Source organism: Zootoca vivipara, chromosome 4, assembly GCF_963506605.1.
Source record: "Zootoca vivipara chromosome 4, rZooViv1.1, whole genome shotgun sequence".
NCBI classification, from domain to species: Eukaryota; Metazoa; Chordata; class Lepidosauria; order Squamata; family Lacertidae; genus Zootoca; species Zootoca vivipara.
The window spans coordinates 37,115,770-37,139,273 of record NC_083279.1 but is presented as its reverse complement, the minus strand read 5'-3'; the positions used below and the strand labels follow the sequence as shown (position 1 = coordinate 37,139,273).

General features: G+C 40.7%; 1 protein-coding gene across 2 annotated transcripts in view; it reads right to left on the bottom strand.

The window, feature by feature from the left end:
• The window catches only part of GLRA2 (glycine receptor alpha 2), a 109,371-nt gene extending 86,700 nt beyond the window's left edge, over nt 1-22,671 (bottom strand). For both annotated transcript variants that reach the window (XM_060273500.1, XM_060273501.1), the window contains exons 1-2: nt 22,604-22,671; nt 20,124-20,257 (exon numbers count right to left, since the gene is read on the bottom strand). In XM_060273500.1, coding sequence (XP_060129483.1) covers nt 20,124-20,257; nt 22,604-22,671 — 202 coding nt within the window. The remainder of the gene's footprint in view (nt 1-20,123; nt 20,258-22,603) is intronic.
• Between the last annotated feature and the right edge of the window lie 833 nt (nt 22,672-23,504).

The following is a 23,504-nucleotide window of genomic DNA, read 5'->3' as shown; positions in this document are numbered from 1 at the left end:
TCCAGCTTGTCCAGAAGGTATGAGCCAGCTTGTCCAGAAGGTATGAGCACACGAAAGCTCATACCTATGCCATAGGTATGAGCTTTCGTGTCCATGCACAGTTCTTCAGATACACTGAAACAGAATCTGAAGAATCTGAAGTGTGCATGCACACGAAAGCTCATACCTATGGCAAACTTAGTTGGTCTCTAAGGTGCTACTGGAAGGATTTTTTTATTTTGTTTTGACTACGTCAGAGCAACACAGCTACCTACCTGAAATATTGTAATGTTTGCGTTCTTTGATAGATGATTTATATAAACAGAAAACACTATGGAGTGAGGGGGCTAAACTGACTGCTGACTTTTCTACTACAAATTTGGACATCTACAAGGGGCAGGGCCTTTTCATTCATATATATATTAGGAAAAGTGCAAATGTAACAGAAATAAAGAAAACAAAAAAGGAAGCCCTAAAGCATCACAGCCTGGAAAGACAAAAGTACAAAAATACAGCACACTCCAGAGCCTTTTCTGTGGTGGCACCCTGTTTCCTCAAATGCCCTCCATAGGAGCTCAACAGACACCAATTTTATGATTGTTTCAGCACCAGGTCAACACTTATCTACTTGCCCAGGCACATTTTACAGTTGGTATTTTAGTCTGCTCTGGTTATTTTTTCTTTTTATAATAATTGTTTGCTTTATGTATTCTATTGTATCATTTTTGGTGCTGTGTTTAATGTTACTCAGGCCTGCTGCATGCTGCCCTATTTCTGCATGGATGATGGGTGGCCTAGAAATAATAAATTGAAGAATTTATTACTGATAATTGAGCCACGGAGAATTCCCTGGCTGCTGTGCGATTGCTGGATTTTTATTGGATTGTGATGGACTATTTTATTTTATTGTACTGGTATTTGTGTGTTGCAAACTCTCTTGGGATACTGAAGGAATGGCAGTACACAGATGTTCATATATGCAAATAATTGTTAAAATGTTTGTAAGAAACGAACAGGGTCCGTCCATCACTTGTCATTGGTCGCTTGTTTGCCTCAGATCCATTTAATTTAAACATTAAAGTTTGAGACAAAAGATTATGGCAACGCACTGCACAAAATAGATAGGTCTACAGTCTCCGCTAATGCAAGATTGATTTTTACTAGACAGCAAGGCATGATGCAGATTGCATGACAGCCTCATCAGACCTCATCCTGGGAGCAGTCATGGAAACCTTTCATTCATAAGCTGACGCAGTGATACAGTGACACACAGCAATAGGGCTACTCGACACTAAGGTGTGAAACCGCTGTGGCCTTTCCTCATAAAACTAGACATTGTTAACCAAGGTGATTTTATGTACTAGCTAATAAATGCGTTCCGATTCATGAAATATATCTCATGTTCAGCATTTACGTATCATGCTTTCGAGAGCAAAAAACAATCAATCAATCAATCGTCATGTGACTGAAAAATGATAACTGTCCCACGGTTACCGTTTTGGCATTCACGTTGTTAAAGTACTGAATATTTCACAGTATTTGTAAATGGAAATGCAGCTGCCCAGTGGACTATGTTCACAGAGCACCACAAGTGTAGATTTATAGGAAGAACCCACTAGCAAATTGAGCTGACCTCTTCATTCCAGGCCTGGCGCAGATCTGGTTTAGAAAGTGCCTCAACTGAATAAGTTGGTGGCCACATTCTCAGCACTGTGGCATTCTGGGAAAGCAGTAGGCTCGTCAGCAGCCAGGTGTGACTTCAAACTATATTTTAATAGCAATGAATGGGTTCTGTTGAAGCAGATCTTATTTTACAGGTCAGGTGACCTGTGAGTTATCCAACAAGGCTAAGCAATTATCTCTATCTGGTGGAGCTATACCAATTTGTGCCGGAGGTATTATTGCAGCTGCAAATTTTTAACTTTTACACCTCAGTAATAATGTCAATGAAACATTTTTTAAGCTGGCAGAAGCCTTCAGGAAGAAATATACTGTATAATGAGGCAAGGCCATAGTGCTGGTAATTACTTCGTTTTAAAAAGTGGCCTAATACTGTATAAGAACATAGCTTTAATGGCACATAAGGAAATAATGAGTTGGTTCATGGATCCCAGGTTTTAAATATATAGGGTGGAATTAAAAGTAGCACTAAAGGGTATGCTTCATCCACATAAGCATTTCTGCCTGCATGATGGAAGAATTTGCCCTCTCCTCTTCTTCTGACCCCCTGCAAGTCAACTTTTTGGAGGGGCAAGTGGGGAGAGAAGGGTGAAAGGCCCATTGTGCATGTGGAACCTGTTATACTGCCCCCAATTAGCACAAATATTTTGTTGAATCCAGCCCATACTGTGTGGATGCACTGGGGCACCTACTGTCTTCACAGAATTATAATGCCCAAGATTCGTCATGGGAGCTGTCCCATGGCAGAAAAATCCATTTTGAGTGCAGCCCTGGCCTGGATTTAGTTTGCCATAATCATGATTTTATGATTTATTCCCCACCCACCTGGCTGGGTTTCCCCAGCCACTCTGGGTGGCTTACAGTGCATATAAAAACACTAAAGCTGCCTCATTTCTTCCAAACCAAAACAAAATACCTTCTCGTAGTTGAGTTCTGAATCAGCAAAACCTTGCTAAAGATCCTGTAGCTGGGATTAGCCTTTCCTTGCATCTGCCTTCTCCAGAGACTTGCTTACTAATCTATTCTTCTAGAAGCTCTGCGGTGCTTTATAAATTGAAAGCATTTAGTGTTCAGTTACCCACATTTCGCTGATGTCAACCTACTGTGTGTGTCCCTATTGACTTCTGGCTCTAAATGTGCTTTGGTAATTCGATTCACAATTCACTGGGAAGTTCTCATGCCTTCAGTGGCCGGCGTACTTTGTTGTGGATCCTTGTGTGAAATACAGTACAAGGTTTTTGGTGGTGGTGGGAGGGGGGTCTCTTAGTGCTTCTTTATATGTAATGGTACTCAGCAGTAAGAAGTAGAATCACCTATCTTTTTTTTATTCTTCTTGCCTGTGGCAGCCATTTTTTTATGCTGGCACCTGTGAAACTTTTAAATATCTAAGTCCAGCCACCAGAATAAGCCTACTAAACATTAACCTGTAAAATATAGAGACTGCAGACACACCCATTTCCTCTACTATTCATCTACTTGGTGAAAGCAGCAAGAACGAAATCATAGAGCAAAACATTCTTCTTCTGTGTTTTTATGGCCTTCAGAGGAAACCAATGCCTCCTTATTGGCCTTATGGCAATAATTAAAATGGCGTTTTAGGAACTTTGATACAACCAGACAGTATCCCAACTAAATGATAAAGAAACTCAGAATGTGAAAGACAGAATGAGATGATCACAAGAATCCAAAAAAAGGAATCGTGTGTATGACAAAAACCCCAAACTGCTACAAGTAGAAATCAAAGGTAACCTTCCCATTGAAGTTAGTTTTTTTACTTCCTTTTATGCTGTCATTCTGTGAGGTAGTTTTGGGATGTTATTCTGCTTCTTAGATGCTGTGTGTCAAAAATATAAAGGGCCCTATGTAAGGTATCTGTTGAGAAACCTTCATCATCTTGGAGTATTTTGAAATAAATGGAACGTAAAAAGACTTAAAAGCTGGGCTTTGACAAAAATTCCTTTTAGTCAATATTACTATTCATTGACAGCAATTTTGAGCAACCATTAAAAAGAGAAATGGTTAAAAAAAAACCCTCTAGGACCTAAAATGTAGTAATTGTATGATATTTTATGATTATGCAGTTTCTTGGAAAAATCAAATAAGGTCTAAAATTATTGTTCTGCTTTATCAAGCACAAACTCTTATCTTCTTAAATTCTTTATCTAGGGTATAAATAGCATAGCATATATACCCAGTGGGATATGATTGTGGGGGGAAATGTTGCTTTTGCTTCTCATTGTGGTCACATCTTCCAAAAGCTGCCATTGCCCACTATGCATTGAAGTTATTGAGAACTAAGGTAAGGTAAAGGACCCCTGGACATTTAAGTCCAGTCAAAGTTGACTATGGGACTGCGGTGCTCATCTCGCTTTCAGGCTGAGGGAGCCGGCGTTTGTCCACAGACAGCTTTCCGGGTCATGTGGCCAGCAGGCTAAACCACTTCTGGTGCAATGGAGCACTGTGACAGAAACCAGAGTGCACGGAAATGCTGTTTACCTTCCCGTTGTAGCCATAGCTGCCAAGTTATCCCTTTTTTAAAGGGATTTTCCCTTATGCTGAAAAGGCTTCCTCGTGAGAAAAGGGAAAACTTGGCAGCTATGGTTGTAGCGGTACCTATTTATCTACTTGCACTGGCGTGCTTTTGAACTGCTAGGTTGTCAGGAGGTGGGACAGAGCAATGGGAGCTCATCCCATCATGGGGATTCAAACTGCTGACCTTCTGATCAGCAAGCCCAAGAGGCTCAGTGGTTTAGACCACAACGCCACCCGCCAAAGCATGACACAATGTCATGGATGTTGGGATGTTTCCATAGAACTGTACCTTGTGTTGGGATCACCAACAATGCACCATTGAAGTCTTCTCCCTGGAGTTCATGAACTATCTGAGCTATCCCTCCCTCGCTGCTCTTTTGGTCATGAGGTGGTGAGAATGGTTATGCTTTCATCTATTGAGAAGCACATAGAGTTGAAGAAGGAAGTTGAAAGACTGCCACTCTTTCTCGCTTGCTCTTTCACTTCTATGGTCTGTGAAGGCGCTGTTTAATTCCAGTGATCTTTCTTTTCCCTGGATTTCTTAGTGAAGTGGAGGCCGATGACATATGAACATAAAAGCCCAGCTTGGCTAGACTAAAGGCCTATCTAGTCCAGTATTCTGTTCCTACATTGGTCATCCAGATGCCTATGGGAAGTTCTGGTCACAATCCCCAGCAACTGGTGTTCGGATGCATCCTGCCTCTGATATTGGAGGCAATATATAGCCAATATCCATTGAAAGCCTTGAATGAATTTTCTGCCAGAATGTGTGTAACGCCTTTTAAAGCTACCCAAACTGGACACCTTATAGCATGTTACAACCACTATTGTAGCTGCTAAGAGTTTTGGGAAGGCTGATATACAAAGCACAATTGCAATGGAGAATCAGATCATACCTGATTATTGCCGATTAAGCAACACAGAAGAGCTACTATCTCCTCGTGTCCTACTTAGAATCCGTGCCAGCTGTAGATATTTTGCTGTTTGAAGTGGAACCCAAATGGCACCCCTTCTCCCCCACTAAGGACAATAATTTTCAAAGTCTCACTTCATCACTGAGACATCAATTCCTGCCTTCATCTCTCCTATCTTGCCTGAAGCAAGTTGCTTTATCCTGCTGCATGGCCGAATTGCTAATGCACATCACTAATGCGGAGCTCGGTGTTAGCTCTATCACACAGAGAAAGTTGGAAACACCATCCATGCTATGGATTTTCCATGCCACTTGCAGTAACATAAGGGGATTCTTACAGCAGCTGGTGCTCTCCAAGTCAGGCTGAAGATTTATGCTATGACCGGTGCTACATGGCTCTGTGATGGCATTGAAAAACAATTGCACAGAGGCTGTTTCCAGATTCCCCTGTATGACACAGGAACACATAAACCATCTCCAGGACTCTTATTCAGGCATAAACATGTACTTAATGAGTGCTCTGAATATATATTATGTAGTAATGCCTCACTCTTAAATAGGGAAGTTGTACATGTTTAATGATCATGTATATGCACAGGAAAAGAAGAAACTGTCAATTTTGGTTCTAAAATTGAATCTAAAATTCAGTTCCCCACATTTCGACAGCAATTTGCAATTTCCTGTAAAAAAGAAATCCACAAAACTGTATGAAACTTTGTCAGAAATTCAGTGTGAATTTCTCCTATCACACATTTTGGTATGCAGTTTTGGCTAATATACACAATTTTGCAAGCAACTTCCACTAAGAAAATGCATTTTTCATGTTAAAACAATGTTTGCAGCTGTTTACTTATGAAGGAAAAACGATGAGCAAGGAGAACATGATAAGGGAGTAGATGTGTGGTGTAGAGAAATTTTCCCTCTCTCGTAATCCTACAACTAGGGACTAATAAAAGGAAGTACCTCTTAACATAGTGCATGGCCATGGATGGCTTTAAAAGGGCATCAAACCAATTCATGGGGAACGAGGCTATGTCTTCCTGTAATTTTGTACATCCCCTTGAAGGGGCAACTGTACCCTAAAAGGTGGTATAAATATCAGGTATGAAATAAAATATAAAATGAAAATAAGATGGGATGGGATGTGAACAAAACAGGTTCAAATCCTTGTTAATTTATGGAGCAGACTCTCAGGATAAAATAAATTGTTGGGATGATAAAATGAGATGCTGGTTTATTTTAACCTGCTCTGAACTATTGTCAAGTAGGACACAAAAATAAATAAATAAATCATGTAAGGTACTTTCTAATTAAAGGAACATTTTATGAATATCATTGGAATAATCTCAGTACTAGGTAGCTTACTATAAAGCCTTCCCTTCTGTTCAGGAAAAAACACTCAGAGCCTCTCGGTATAACCTCCAATTAGATCAAACAGTATCATAACATGAAGGACAAACAGAGCTGTTTCACCTCAAATATCTGCTATCAAAGCCACCTTGAGGTTGACCTAAAATGAGGTCAAAAAAGACTGCAAATTTCAGCAGTGCAGGCTCAGGAGAAGTGTTGAGTGCTGCTTTAGTTGGATGGCTCTTTGTTGAATTTAATAAGGGTTAGAAAGGTGACGTGCGAATAGGACAGAACTTCTAATGAAAGGAAACGTCTGCTCAAGGCAAAAACAAAAGCCTCCTAAAATGGTATGTGAATAACGAGGTCTGGGTATTAAAGCCTTAGAGAGCACAGTGGCTTGCAGTGAAATCCTAGCCAGGTCTGCTGAGAAGAAGTATTCACAAGTCTTTGTGTCACAAACATTGTGGATTCCCCAGCCACATTCAGCATCCACACCAAGGCTGACACATTTTCCTTCCGTGGTTCCTTATTTAAAGTTAGGCATTACAAATACTAATTCCTCACATCCAGGTGACCCCAAAACATATGGTTTAAAGCCACTCACCCAACAATAGCTATAGACGTACATCTAGTTTCCCCTGAAGTCATTAAGAAAATAAGGCTCTGACTGAACACCTGATTAGTTCATGCATAGATTTACTACTGGCAAAGGAAGAGCAGCTCAGATTTGTGGGGTGCTGATAGGTTCCTGAAAAGTGTTTGGTTTAGCCCTGTTCTCACCTTCCTTTCCACACCCTTCTGTAAATGATAGGGAAGCTAAGCTTGCCCCTCTGACCTTGTCCTAAGCTTTTGCATCTGCTGCCCCATGATCAAATCTCTACACATTTGGTAGAAACTGCTCCCTGAATTCCCAGGGTTCCTGACCAATTGGAAGAATCTCAGCCATAACTGTATGCAAATATTGCCCTGATTTCATCTTCCACAGAACATATGAAAGTCAAGAGCAAGACCCACTGATACATGGAACCTGGCAAAATCTTGCTTCCTTATCACATGTTGACCTAATGCAACTGTTTTGTTTTAAGCTGGGTGGGGTATAAATATTTATTATTATTATTATTATTATTATTATTATTATTATTATTAGCTGTTAAATTAAGTTACCGGTAGGTTAGCTTATTTGTATTGCTTTATATAATGCTGCATTTCCTCCCAATTATTGACACTATGGTTATTTTAAATTGTTCTTAATATGTTTTTGGAATTGTTATATTTATTGTTGATTGCTTGATGTTAGCCACTTTGGGCACAATTTTGCAGGAAAGCGGCATACAAGTAAACAGATGGTGATGATGGGAATGAAAGTGAGAAGAAGACTCTGACAGTTAGTGTGATATTGCCTTGAACAGAGCCATATCTCCCTTTGGGTTTACTGGCGTGTTGCACTTGGGCGCTGAGGGGCTTCTGAGGGGCACCCCAGCAAGTTGGGGAGCTGTGCACCATGGCGTCAGATAAGCTTAAGACGGCCCTGGCCTTGAACATGTCCTGACTGTGTTGAATCAATGATTGCCCTCACACTGCATTTGGGAACAGCTTTGTCCCCTTTTATTGTGACTCCCAAATCACAAAAAGGGAAAGTGCTTTTCAGCACTATGGAAAATGTTCATTTACAAGACCCTTTCAGCTCAGCCTTTATCATTCTTACGCAGGGTGAATACGGGATCTCTTTGATGCTGGTAAGTTTGATGACTTTTTTTCCCCATTGAAGGTGGCATGATAAAGATATTGTGGTGTGCACACTCAACCACTATTGTCCCTGCTTTATGGGTTTTGCAGAGGGTTAAAAAAAATCTTCAAAAACTCAGACAGACTCCTGGGGGAAAATGATGATCATGTACATCACAGGAAACAATAGAATCATAGAACTGTAGAGTTGGAAGGGACCCTGAGGATCATCTTATCCAACCCACTGCAATGCAGGAAGACACAGTTGTCCCATAGGGGGATCAGACCTGCAACCTTGGCATTAACAGCACCATGTTAATTATAACTATACCTGAGCTATAGTTCTATCCTCTTTTAGTTGCATCCAACTGCCAGTGATTCCTCATAATAGATACCATGGGCCAGTTGGGGGTTTGGTTCTGAGTCTTCTAATCAAAAGGCACATATAGTCACATCCCCCCAACCCCACCCCACCATAATCACTACAATATCTGATCCTTTGTCCCATCCAGTACCATATTCCCCAACTTCCTTCACATCCAATGTATGGGTGTAACATGGCAGCCTTGAGAAGGCAGCAAAAGCAATGGTGGCAATATAATACCCAAAGCATGGCGGAGGGGTTACAAGAAGCAGAGGAGTCATATGTGGACGAGGAGCTGTGCTGGGCAGCTGATGGAGACATAGGGCAGCAAACCCTTTTTTCATTTGTCATACTTTGTAATGGAGACTTACTGACTGATCTTTAATTTTACTTAGATATATGAAGGAACCTCTGGTGCCTTAGCATGAATTAAACACTCAATGGGCTGCAAATAAAACTTTCCACATTAATACAAAACAAGTGGATGGGTTGATAGAAGAGCACACAGCCATTGTCTCTGCAAACTGCTCCCACCCATTGTGCTTTTGCTGCTAGTTCTCGGAGTCCACAAGTTAATGGCTTCCCATTCCAACGAATGTGACAGGAGAGAGAAAAGAAGCGTACTTTGTGCTTTCACACATGCCAGTTAATTCAAACTTTCAAATGGAAGGACTGAGTGCTTCCAATTGCTGTGCCACAGTGGCATAATGAAGACAGATTTGTGCTACTTAAATGCCTGGGCAATGATAACAATGGGGATGGATTGGAAAGGAAGGGCATGGAAGAAAATCTAACTGGGCTTGAAATGTAACATGCTGAACTTGAAACATGCAAAATCAGAATTGGTTTTTATTTTAATTATTTCTATTACTCACCACAATTCTCAAGGCTAGATATCATGCCATTAAGTGATTTTGGTCAGTTGAAGGCAAGCCCCTTTCACAGCAGGACTTTGAGTAGGGGGAAGTTTTTTGACTCAGTGTCTCTGGGTCCAGACCTCTTCAAATAGAAAAAAAGTTGGTGTCCCTTCCAACTTTACAATTCTATGATTCTATGATATGTGTTGGAATTTAATATCTTGGTGTTTTCTGCACAAAATCACAGGGCCAGATTCAACTAATGGGTCCCACCAGTTGAAGCTCGGGCAAAAACTTCTGCTAGTGAAACAGGCCTTCCTCCCCCACCCCACTCCTGCCCCCCAATTGACTCTGGGTGGGAGTCAGAAAAACCTCCAGAATGGCACATGGGAAGAGGAGAGGGGAGATAGTTCCATCAGGCAAGCAGAAATGCTTGCATTGACAGAGCAATCTCCTTAGTGCCATGCTGAATTCCTCCCAAAGACTTTACACAATGGAAACCATTCAAGCAAAATATTTGCTTGTAATCACCAATCTTTTTATTAGGTGGGCTTGGTATTTGAAGTCTATTCTGATATTTTAATTATCAGTTATGTTGCTTGTCTTTTTGTTTTTAAAATTGATTTAATTATGTATTATTGCTCTATCTTTGTTATCTGAGGTTCAAGCAGCCTCAGTGGCTAGCAGTGCCTTTTACCAGTTATAGCTGGTGTGCCCATTGCAGCTATTATGGGATGGTATAGCTCTGCTGTGGTGAATCATGCACTGGTAACCTCAAGACTTGATAAATAGAATGTGTTCTATGTGGGGCTGATGGGGCAGGTATCATCTCCTCCAACTTTGGTTGAATCCTGTCTCAAATCTATATAAAATTTTTAATTACAGTTGTGTGATACACAAAGAAGGGAGGCTCCATGTTGAGCACTGTTCAAATTTCCATACTTCTTTTATTTATTTGTGTTGTATTACTTGGTTGTCTCCCGAGAACAAAAGAGAGAAAATGGATATGGTTGTACAGATTATTGGATCAAAATTTGTTTTTAAGTGTGTGTAAGATTTATGGCACTCAATAGTTTCTTGACACACTCAAATAAGACAGATCACTTTCCCTCCTCTTTGTCTTGAGCTGGCTTACCATTCCTCCTGCTTCCTTACAGACAGTCTCCTTCTACTGTGCCAGCATGACATTCTTTTCAGACTAACAAACATCCCCGCGTGACACTGGGATGTACTGTATCTATGTGAAATCTATCAGCGTTGAGAGACCCCCTGCCATCTCTTCAGTAGACAAGCAAAATCTGAATCCTAGTTTCAAGAGCTGAAAAAGATAATATATACAACCTGATCACTGGGCAGCTTTCTGTATTTGTAGAAAGTAAAAACAAATGGAATGGAATGGAATATTTTCAGGGAAAAAGCCAGGGCTTTTCCAGAGGCCAACAAAATCTGGGTTTTATCTCCTGAGCAATCATTGTGTATACTAATAGCAATATCAGTTGATAGAATCATAGAATTGTAAGACACCACAAGGGCCATCTAATCCAACACTCTGCAATGCAGGAAGGAGTCTTTTTGTCCAACGTGGGAAGTTCTCTGACAGTCAGTCCTTATGTAGCCAAAACAATACCACCAACCAACAAGTGGAGGGGTGGGAAGCCTCCAGGCCATAGGTCTGCCAGGCTTTCTCATTTGGCTTCTTTTGGCTAAGCCACACCCACCTGCCCTACAGATACATCAGATCAGAGGCAGGTAGAGGAGGAGCTTTCACAAAAGGGACTTTGCAGACAAAATGCAAAGCCAGCAGCAGCTGGTTGCCAGGCGATTGTTCACTATGTAGCATTTATGGACAGATTAAGGCTCGCATTGATGGTATACGATGAAGAACATGAATTGAGGGACACACAGACCCTCACATGACCAAGTCTTCAGAAGCAGGTCACCACCCATACTATTTATACCCCACACATCTTAATGGGTTGCTCCAGCCACTCTGGGCAGCTTCAAACATATGTAAATACATAATAAAGCATTAAGCATTTAAAAAACTTCCCTATACAGGACTGGCTCAAGGGCTGGATAACTCCATACCCTCCAAGATTTATCCAATGAAAATAGAGACATCCTAAGGAAAAATAGGACATTCTGGGATCAAATCAGAAACCGGGATGGCTTCTTTAAATCAGGGACGTCCCTGGAAAATAGGGGCACTTGAAGGGTCTGTAATATTACACTAAGAGGCCTGTATGTGTGATGGCCTGGTGTGAGTGTGATCCTTTTCCCTCTCCAAAGGTGCGTGTGGGTGAAGCACTGCTCTGCTCAACCCATTGCTTGCTTGTGCATGGAAAAGAGTGAGAAACAAGGTGCTCATCTACTGTCTCATCAGACCTCCGTCTCTCCGGATCCCCATTACACGTGCTCAGTGTTCCATTTTCAATACAAACATTTTTAGACAACAAATGAAATGGGTATCTCTTGGGTTTCTACTAAGCACTTTACATACCACTCCCCTTCACACATTAAGAAGCTGTTTCCATGCAACAACTGTTCCCCCCCCTTCATTCTGTTGTTTACTTGCTGTTGAATGTTTCCTTTCTCTAACTGAGTATTTTCAGTAATTAATTTTTCTCCCCATGCTATTGGCAAATTGCCATGCAATGGGCTTGAACGTGTGTGTGGGGGGGGGGGGATAAGATAAAGTACAAAAGCCATTATCTGTAACTGTTGTCAGGGTAAATTATAAATAAATGACCTAGTCCAGTGTGTTTATTATCCAGCCTTAAACCCATTGACTCAGCATGAAAATAACATGACGCCAAGAGATGAATTGTAATCAGATACACACACACCCCCGCGCAACCCCTGCCCTAACTGCAGCTCACACTGAGACAGCAGTAAGTTTTGCATCAGAAGGAGTGACTTGGGGCACATTGTCACTCTAGAACATGAAATAATAGCCCTGTCAGAGCACTGTCTAGCATTAAAGGCACTATATATAGTACGGCCTCATTTGTCCAAAAGTCGTCGGGGGCGGGGCGGGTGACAATGGCTAAACAGAATAGTTCTGCTTACATAGAAATGTATCCATGCACATGTGAGCTTATCTATTCATTCATAACAAGCCTGTGGTGATATTCTCCTGGGACAGAGCCACTTTAGATTGCAGGAAGAAGGTTGCCTGTTTGAATCCACATCCAAACTCTCCCACCCATGGAAAGCCAGAGGAAAGCCTGGTCTTCCTCTTGATGTAACAGGCTTATCTACACTTACTGGTAACTTTCCTCCACACTTTCCAAGCATAGTGCACACTTTAAAGCTCCATGTCCAAGATCTCTCTCTCTCTCTCTCTCTCTCTCTCTCTCTCTCTCTCTCTCTCTCTCTCTCTCTCTCTCTCTCTCTCTCCTTTTTTGCCCTGCAGCTTTCCCCACAAAAACCTGCTTTTTAAAGTTGAACTGGAGCAAAGAGCAATCTGAAGAAAACCCAATTTGATGTTTGTTGTGCTGCTGAGAGTGAGTTCTTGCGGGGAAAGCTCTGGGGCAACAAAAGAGTGCTTGAACACTGTGCTTTAAAGTGTGGGCCTGTTGCTGGAAAGTGTGGTGCAAAATATAAGTGTAGATAAGCCCCAGGTTTTGGCATACATGTATGTTGTTGTATTCCATATATATATGGCGGACCTTGGTAATTTGGCACCCTGTGTGAGGCCAAAATTTGATGCCCCTCACCCAGCCCTTGCACTGTCTTCCAAAAGCCGTGTAAGGGAGGTACTGGGCTTTGGGAAGGAGGCTCTAGGGGTCTGGCAGGCTTCAAGAAGGCACCACCTCCACTCGGCACCCAGTGCGGGGGAACCCGTTGCGCTGCCCTAAATCCACCTCTGCCTTGTGAAATGGTTTAATAATGGCTGCTTACCAGTTTCCAGGTGGGCATTAGCTACATGCAATGGATTTGCAACCATCAGTTTTTGGAGAGATGAAAAATGCTTCGTGCAAATAATGTAGTGTTTTCTGTCACTCTCACTAGCGTTGTTCAATCTGCCAAGTAAAACTGAGGCTGTACTTGAGGCATTCATAACAGAGCTCAAAATGCAGTATTTCACTCTGTACAATGGAATGGATAAGCGGGGGAAAAGGCTTTTTTCCAAAGGAAGGCAGACTCTCCTAATTCTGCTACGAGGGCCATGAGTGATATGTAATAGGGTTACATGATTCTGACACCAAGGGTAAGGGAGGCTGTGATGAGTGGGTGAGGTGTCAAATATGCTCTCTGGTGCCTCCAGCAACTCAGCTTTCTCAGCAGAGAGACAAAGCAAGGAGGAGAGGGGGAAGGGCAGATCATCGGCTTTGTATGCAGAAGGTGCCAGCGTCAATCCCCTGCATCTTCAGACAGAGCTGAGAAAGAAGAACTGGTTCTTGTCAGAACAGACAGTGTGGTGTCTTGGGAAGTTCTAGGTCTCCAACTCCCATCAGTCCTAGGTGGCATGGCCAGTAGGAATGATGGGAGTTGGAGACCAACAACATTAGGAAGGCACCACACTGGCAACCCCTGATGCAAATAATACTGAGCTAGATGGGCCAATGGTATGACTTGGTAGAAAGCAGTTCCCTATGTTACTATCAGGAGGGATTTTGCAAGTTCTATTGTTGTCCCTTGCTATAGCTGATAATATACTGACTACTATGAAACCACAAGATCTGAGCCAAATACTAACACGGCAAAGTCTCAGGGTTGTCAGTGGGCGTGAAGTCAATGCGCATGACATCAAGTAGGTAAGGCGCACCTTAACCAGACAACTCAGTCAAGATGTGCTGGTTGAAAGGAAGACAACATTTCAAGGGTCTTGAAATAAGCAAAGCCTGAGCATAAAACGGATTTGCCTTATGCTGATCATGTGCCCATCCCGTTTAGTATTGTTTACTTTGATAAGCAGTGGCTACCCAGAAGAAACCTGCTAACAGTTTCTTTCAAATGGGGGATTTGAGAGACTAAACCTGGGACCCTCTGCAAGGAAAACATTCTTCCATTCACCTATATACTTTTCCCTAGACATGGCAGATTCATGTATAAAATGGTGGCGGGCAACATGGACTAAAAGTGGCCTGCACGCTTACTCAATGAGATAGAAGTGATTTAACCCCCGTCTAACCTCTGCAAGGTAGCTTCAGTAATAAGGAGAGAGCTCTGGAAACACACATAATGTACCATAAGCCCTGACACAGGCTGCCTGGCCATATGTTTATCGGAGAAGCAGGTTTGGCCTCACTAAGCTAGGAATAGGATAAGATAATGGTCCATTGCCTCTGTTTTCTGCTCACTGGTCAATCTAGTTACTGATCTAAGGGCACACAACTGTCATAAAGGCTGCCTCTCCCAGTAGTTGTGCCACTGCAATTCATTTCAGTACCCATAGAAGCTCAGAGATTGGGATCTCCAGTATCATTTAGTCTAGCCTCTCCTAGAAAATCCAGCATCCCAGATCTGGGCCAATATCCCAGATATGTGGCCAGCTCTCATAAAACATCTCTAGTGAAAAAGAGTCTACCTTCTTCCACTGTTGAACAGCTCACAAAATTATTCCTCTTTTCTTTAAGTTTTTTCCTCTATAATATGAACCCCTTGGGGTTGGATCCTCCCCTCTGGAGCAACAGAAACTAGATTTGCTCCAACCATCTATGTGACAACCTTTCAAATATTTGAAGACAGATATCATATAATCACTTAATAATCTCTTCTCCAGGCTAACTCCATGCCCAACTTCTTCAATTGTTCTTCCTAGGACTTGGCCTCCAGGCCTCTCACCATCTTTCGCACTCTTCTGCAGACCATGATCCAGCTTGTCCATATCAATCTTTAACTATGCTGCCCAGTACTAGACACCGTGCTCCGAGTTCTGTCCAAAAGCAGAATGAGACCATTCCTTTTCATAATGCAGACACTAAAGTGTTGTGCAGTGTGAAGGTGTGGTGAGTGTGAAGGTGGTGGCAAATGCCCTGCCTGAGCTCTTTCCTCATTCTAAGGAGGGCAAAGGAAGCTCAAAACAATGGACAGAAACACTCCTACAAAGGAGATGGGAAAACACTGCAACATTTTGTTGCTGTTCCCACTTTATCCCTCAGTCTTACTAGAAACTCACCTCTATGTATCCAGCTTTGCAGAGTAGGAGGACTATTAACAATGTTTCTGCTGGGGGGTGGAATGAGGCAAACTAAGGTAAACGTGACAGTGTCTGCTCAGGATTTGTCATGTTTATGATTTGAACAACATGATTGACTTTATGCATCTTTATTTATTATACAGCCCTAGAGAAGTAGGCAAAGTACAAACCTGAGATTCACCCCAGAGCAATTGCAGAGCAGAGGCCCCTCATTAGATGTTTTTTAAAAATGAGCAGTAAAGAAGAGTATTTTCTGATGCCTCATTATGGAAGTCCAAAAGGAGTTTGCTGTTTTTACCCCTGGGTCACTGAAGTTGAGAAATCATTCCCAATTGAAAAAGAGACCTCAAGCACATCTGGATGTTTTAAGCCATCCTAGAAAAGAACAGATGTGTTCTGTATGGTGCCTAGCCCATCTGTGTTATGAAATTTATGTACTTCATATTTTTTTATCATGTCCTTCTACCAATTTGGAACACAGGATGGTTTGCCAGTAGTTTTTTTTAAAAAATTATAGTAGTATTATTAATTTGAATTAATTGTACCTTTACTGTATGCTTTTTGTAATCCTATTGTACACAGTTTTGAAACTTAAATGTTGTATAACTAGCTGAAATAAAGTGAATAGTGTGTAAAAATTGTAATCGCAATAAGACAGCCTTATTTGTGGCAAAATGGCATGCTAACATATATATAGTGTGGAGCACTGGGAAGAAGCATCATGTGCCAAAAAATGTGGGCAGGTGCTTCTTTGTTGAGGACAGAGAGAAAAGACATGCAAACATCTTGCATGGTCACTAATGGGAACGGAGTTGAGTAGGTGATCAATGAATTTGTTAGAACTGTTGAAGAAAGATTTCCTCTATGATTTTGTAAATGAGGAGCTTGTAGCCCTTAAGGCTGTAGATATAATCCTTCAAAATACAACCATTCTTTTCCCCATATGCAAAGGGGATTAACTGCATGCAGCCATACTCTAAAAGAGAAGTATGAGAGATTGGCTTTATTGTCCAGGCTGCAGTTTGGATATAAGTTACTAAAAACTGCTAAATTAGATAATAGTAAGTCAAGTAGAAGTGAGATATGATGGGAGCAATCACCATATGAAATCAGTTGGAACTCCAGCTATGTGGGTCACATGTTAAAGGGGCAAAGATTCAACAAATGTTTATGAGGCTCCTAAACTGGTGTGAGTTCTGGGAATACTTCATTTATAGTAGGGGTAAGGGGGTGTTTGACCCTCCAGATGTTGCTGAACTACAACTCCTGTCACCCCTGGCCATTGGACATGAGAATTGTAGTTCAGCAACATCTGAACTAAACATTTTCCATAGGATCATTTACACATAACATATCTGAGGGTTGTAGACAGTTATATTTTAGAGGGCTGTTTAAAACAGCTTCCCACTGCCATTGAAGTTGATGACTTGAACTTATTCTTTGCTTGTTACACAAGGAAAAGGTCTCCAAGCCACTTACAAGACCATGTTAGATTTTGCATAGAAAGTAGCATAATTAAATGGTTAGCAGTATGAATCAGATACAAGGAGAGTGTTGAAAGGTAAGTTTCCTTTTTTCGTATAATTATTCTGCCTGCTGGCACATATCAATTGTATCTGAATTATTTTCTTCTTTTTGAAAGCTTGTTTCTTGTGCTTAAAATGCTCGAGAATATTTCTGATTCAAATATGCCATTTTATTGTACTGTAGCATTCCCTCATTAGCCAGCAATTAAACGTTTTAAATGCTAATGTACACCTGTTAGACTGTGAGATCACATTGGAAGTTACTGGCACAGGAAAGCTCAAAAACGCTCCACAGTGTAAAAGGCTCAGATGTGCTCTGCAGCATCACTACCATACCAGACTCTCTAAATCAACCCAACCCAATGTCTTCCAAAAGTTTTGGACTACAATCAGCATCAGCATCAAAACCAGCTTAGTGCCATCTAGATGTCTTGAAGTTGTGGTCCAAAACTTATAAACTGGGTGAGGCTACTCTCAGTGACACTTTTACAATCACTTGCCTTTCAAGCATGGGCAGCTCTTTGCCATACTGGTGTCAGGGAATAAAAATGGAAAGAAAGCAATATATTTATCTTATCCAATTAAGAGAGCATGGAGGAGCATGCAAGTTTTGGAAGTAATCTGTGAAGTGTTATATGAATGCACCTCATACAAATGAGGTCGAGGTCCCTTCAGCCCCCCCCCCCCAACACTCTATTTGGGGCTTCCCTTGTGCTTCACCTGGAAGCTGTAATTAGTGGAGAATGCTGCAGTGTGGTTGCTAACAGCAGGGAGACCCTGTCAGCAGATAATACTGTGCTCAGAGATCTGTACTGTACTTATTTGCTACCAGACCAAGTTCAAGGTGTTGCTATTAGTATACAAAGCCCTTAACAGCTTGGGATCAGTTTATTTGCCAGATTGCCTTACCTAATATATGCCTGTGCAACCATTTCAATCTGCATATCTGGCAGTGTTACAGATGCCACTTGCTTTGCACTTGTAAGAAATCAATCTTTCAGTGTGGAAGCACCTATACCTTGGAACTCCCTGCTAATTGATATCAGGTAAGCACCTTTGCTGCACTTTTTTTTTGGTGCTAGCTTAAGACATTTTTTTTTGTTGAGGAAAGCCTAGCCAGACATGTAGACATTATATGTGGATGATGATGATGATGATGATTTGCTACTGGGTTTTTAAAATTACACTTTGAATACTGAACACCTGTTTTTAACTGTGTGTTTTTTTATCAACAACACTTTGTGCATTATTTTATATTGTTGTAAACCACTTTGTGGTGTGGGCTTTTGTTTGTTTTACAATCAAGCAGTTCATAATTTTCATTAATTAACAAATAGTTTACTGCCAGCTTCCTAAGCCAGGATCTTATAAGCCAAAAGGGATCCTGTGTTATAAGCAACAGGAAGAGTCTTCTCTGCATCCACCTTTTAACCCTATTCCCATCGTGTAGTGTGAAGAATGTGGCAATCCTACCACAGACACATGTGCTTATACCCATCTTCTGCAACTTTTACTTCACTGTTTCAATATATTCCTGCAAAGGTTAAACAGCTAGAAAGCAAAAGAGGCAGAATAAACTAAGGATTCCAGAAAAAATGGATTCAGGGTGCTCTAGGAGGGAGCAGAAGTGAGAAGCAAAGAAGTACATTTTGTGACCTCTTTTCAAATGATAGGAACACCTTCAGCTCACAGTTTCTTGTAAGATGTGGCAGTCTGATATATTTGCAAATGCAGTCTTCTATAGGTTATGTGCTCAAATGTGCCACCTCTTGACTACTATGTAGCAGACAATGTGATGCCCTCCAGCTGTTGTTGGACTTCAGTTCCCATCATCCCCAACCACTGGCCATGTTGGCTGAGGCTGATGGGAGCAGTAGTCCAATAACATCTGGAAGGCAAATGACAAAAGTAGCAGAAACACTTGTTTTCCCCACACAACCCGATTATTATGTCTATATACCGCTCTGGAAACCTCATCCTTTGTATTGTCCACTGAACAGCAGAGGCTGAAACAGATTAATTTTAAACACATCATGTCTACAATGGCTCAGATCTAAATTAGAATTGAACAAGATAACATTTCTGTGCACTAAGGTGAGGGTACCCTCTCTCCAAGTATTTCATGAATAGATCTTGTGTACTGTCTTACTTGCTAATAACTAAACCTTCTGTTTCTTTAATCACCAGCTCACTTATTTCAGAGTGGATTTGACAGTCCAATAGACTTCAGAAGATCAACCTGAAATAAGGAAGTTAAATGGCATAGGCCTAATATCATAGACATGTATATACAAATTGCTGTGTTTGTTTATAAATCAATGGGATAGGTTTTTTTTTATTATATTCAACTTAGGTTCAACATAATATCCTGTTTATGGATAAATTGAGTACGTTTGTTGAACCTAAGTTGAATATAATAAAAAAAACTAATTCTCTACCCTCCCTGTTTCCATATGGAGGTAATTCAACTCCACTTTTAGAATTGTGTTGAAACCAGTAAAGAACCACATTTCTAAAATCAGAGTAATTACTTGTGATCTAACTAAGGACCATTTTACACATGCATATGCATCACATGATTCCTCAATGCTTCAAGCTGATTCAGACATGCATGTTCATCACTTAAGAAGCGCAATATCTAGCAATGAATGGGACATAACAGATCTAACACCACAGATGGGGCTTTCATTTTGCGCAATATAACCTCAAATAAATTGTCTTCACTCAAGTTGACACCCCAGTCATCTAGTATACAATGATCAGCTTCATGAAGTCGTGTGTGTGTGTGTGTGTGTGTGAACTAGGCCTTGATGACTACGAGTGAATACACTCCACTAAAAAGCATTTGTGTTTCCAAAATATTAAGTTCTGTTTATGGTGCTGGATCTGTTATGGATCACTCATATACACAAAGCACATTTTAATTACTGAGTGATTCATATGCTTGTGAGAACAGAGCTTCATAAAGGCCTAAACTAGCGCACATGTAAAGATCACAATTGGTATTTTACAGACTCCCAATTAATTTTTAATGGACTTAGAAAGAACTTACCTTTGAAATTTGGCCTTATTCGTGCATCATAACCTGATGTCCGCCCCATCAGTTTGTCCAAGAAATCCGAAGGAGACAGTGCCTGTGAAGGGGTTTTCCCAGATCTGGAATCATGTTCTTTACAGAAAGTTGTCCTAAACAAATAGTTAACTACCATTAGCCATTATTCTTTGATTGAATTCACATAATTTCATGAGAGAAATCTATTGCCAATTTGAAAAGAATGTAACAATATGTTGATGATATTAATAAAGCATTACATATCATTCTCAGGTATGGAAGAGCAAACAGCATCACAATTCTTCAAGAATCAGGCAAGAAATGTCAAGGATTGAGATTTTTTTGTTCAATATTGGCTTTTACTTAGACATCATTGAAGAATTTTATAAGTATCGCTGATGGCATATAGCTATTGACCAAACTGTGGGAGGCAGTGGAATACAGGAGTGCCTGGCATGCTCTGGTCCATGGGGTCATGAAGAGTCGGACACGACTAAACGACTAAACAACAACAATCTTAAATATGCATCTGCCTTACTTTGGGTTCATAGTTGTTTAGAAAAACTGGCAAAACTTATCACAGAGGAGTTAGAAACCTTGGCTGTGTTAGTGTATAGAACATTACACAAGCACAGAAACTCTACAATCTTAATAGGCATTAATTAAATGACTTGGTTCTTCACCAATTCTATTTATTTCCTCCGGGAAATGTTGAGATGTGAGGTTTTTAATTTTCAATCAGCCCACATCAAGCAAGGATAATGGCCCCTTCCTGCAGCATTCATATCAATTTATATCCTATTTGGTGTTAATTGTGCTCTCATGCCTTCATAGCTTTCTTCATGTAACATGCTAAGCATTCCCTCTTAAGATAAAGAACAAGAAGTACTTGAAATGAACAAATTTGATCCACAAGGAAATGAATTCCATCATAATAACTCTCCCACACATTTTAATATATTCCTTTGTGTCTAAAATGTGTACTTTAATTGATGTATGTTTGAATAAACCATCTAATAGGGATCAGAAGTAATCCTCTCAAAGGGACTTTTACAATAGGCTGTGTTCTAGTGTTATCTTAAAGTAAGTGCTAAAAATGATTAAATGTGAAGAGAGAGCAGAGAAATGAAAAAGAAATACAATGGGTGGTATCCAACATTAGTCACACTCAGAGTGGATGCACTGAAATCAATAAACTTAAGTCCATTGATTTCAGTGGGTTTACTCTGAGTATGACTAATTTTGGCTATCACCCTTTATTTATATAGTGACCACACAAATATGCATTCTGGGTTATTGGACACTGAAGTCAATAAGTATTCCTGATCCCTACACTATGAAGCAGTAACATGTTACCTCATCAACTCTTGTAACATCACATACCTGGTTTCCTTTGGAAGGAAGGGTGGAATGTAAATTTAATAAATAAACAAACAGTATTGCTAAGCAGAACATGACAACACTTTTTAAAATTGGTATGTAGAGAAATTGGGATAGGCTGATAAGTAGACAAAATATGTAATTGTAAAATTGGATAATGATCAATTACACCATTTTTATTTGGAATAGCCTTTCATTAGCACCAACAGTTTCACTGAAGTGCATCAGCTGTCACTTACATTGACAAATACATTATCCCTTTGGAAATAATCACATAATGAACCTCATCTAAAAACCTGATTTGTTCATTTAACTATCCACCTTTTCCTTCTGCTGAACATACAGGGTGTTTAGTTGAAACAATATGATCTAGGCATCTTAAATGTTAAACAGATGTTTTTTGAAGTGATCAAAATCTGCTGGGATAATGACTTATTTTTGAGGTTTCTTCCACAAGCAGTTTTCTGTCTCTTTAGCACCACATACCGTACATAAATTCATATCATTTTTTTTTACCCCATGTTCATTAATCCAGAATAGCTCCAGTCCTCCAGTTTTTACTCACAGTCATTAATACAGAACAGCACTGCTACTTTACAGGTAAGCATGCATTTCAAGGGTGTGGGAACTCTCCTTTGCCACCGTTTATTATTAACAAAACAGGGAGATTAAAGTGCATTAGAGATTAACTAAATACACTTGAGTATATTTCCTCAGACAAAATAAGCCCATCCCCAAAAACAGATTTTACTATCCTATATAGGAAGAAAAGGGACTAGTTGAGAGATTCCAATAATACTGAAGAAGGTAAATTTCAATTACATTGGGGAAATGTTTTCAGTTTCATTGCCCATAAAACATTTTTTCTCTAACAGAAAGGGTACCTATATAACTTCTCTTGTCCAAACTTGTTCAGAAATTTTAAAAGTATGTTACCAAGCAACAGCTATTTTCAAATGGAAACCTGTCTGTAGTCTGCATAAATTTAATATGAAATATTTAACAACAGCTAAAATATGTCAAGTTTATGGAGTACTCCTCCTGTGTTGTCCTAAATTCCTACAGGTTTAATAGAGGCTTTCAGAACTGATTTCACCTACCTGAAGTGGTGTGTTTCTAAGAAAAAGGCAAACAAGGCTGTCAAAATGTTCACTAGCTGTCGGTTCATTCCTCCTGTTTTCTGCGTTGAGTGTGGAAAAATATCCCAGAAACGGTTCCAGAGTCAATCAAAGGGGAAGGAGGCTCTCAGAAAGTACTATGTATTCTCTAAATCCCCAAATCCAACAATAATTTAAATTTCTTTAAAATCAGAAAGAGAAGACCTGCGTTTCTATACATTGGAGACGGCAAAAAATCAAAAGTACCAGTCCTCGGAATCATGGTTAGGTTAAGCCCAGGCACATCCGAAACAGCCAGCACAAAAGATACGAAGCATCTGAACGGGCAGTTCTCTAGGATGCTTTCACCCAAATCTTGAACCCCGCTAAGAAAAATCAAATCCTTCTCTACCTTAGCACCATAACAAGGGGAATAGCGCTGCTGCCACGCTGGTCTGTCTTCCAGATCTGCTCTTATTTCCCTTGGGCTTGCACATCGGCATTTGTCTGAATCGTCGTTAAAAATGGGGGAAGAAGCTGTTTGCCTCTCTCCTTCCCTCCCTCTTCCTTATCGGCAAGTTGTAAATATCGAGAGGGGGTGATTGGTGTGGCGCTGGAGGGAAAATGCTACGCTCCCTCCTGTGCCGGAATGAGGGAAGGAGCCCTGATCTTACACACGGACTATAAATTTCAGCACTTGGACAGCTCCACGCTCAGCTTGTGCGCATGCTTCTGGCTCCATCAAACGTGACTGGAGTTCAGAGACGTTTCTTCCTCCAGGAACAGGCGCTTAACTCTCCCGTCCCATCGCCTGTTTTGGGTCCCAGCTTCCTCCCATAAACGCGGGAGAGGGAGTGGGGCCGAAGAAATCTGAGGAAAGACATGGCCAAATCTGCTGTTATAC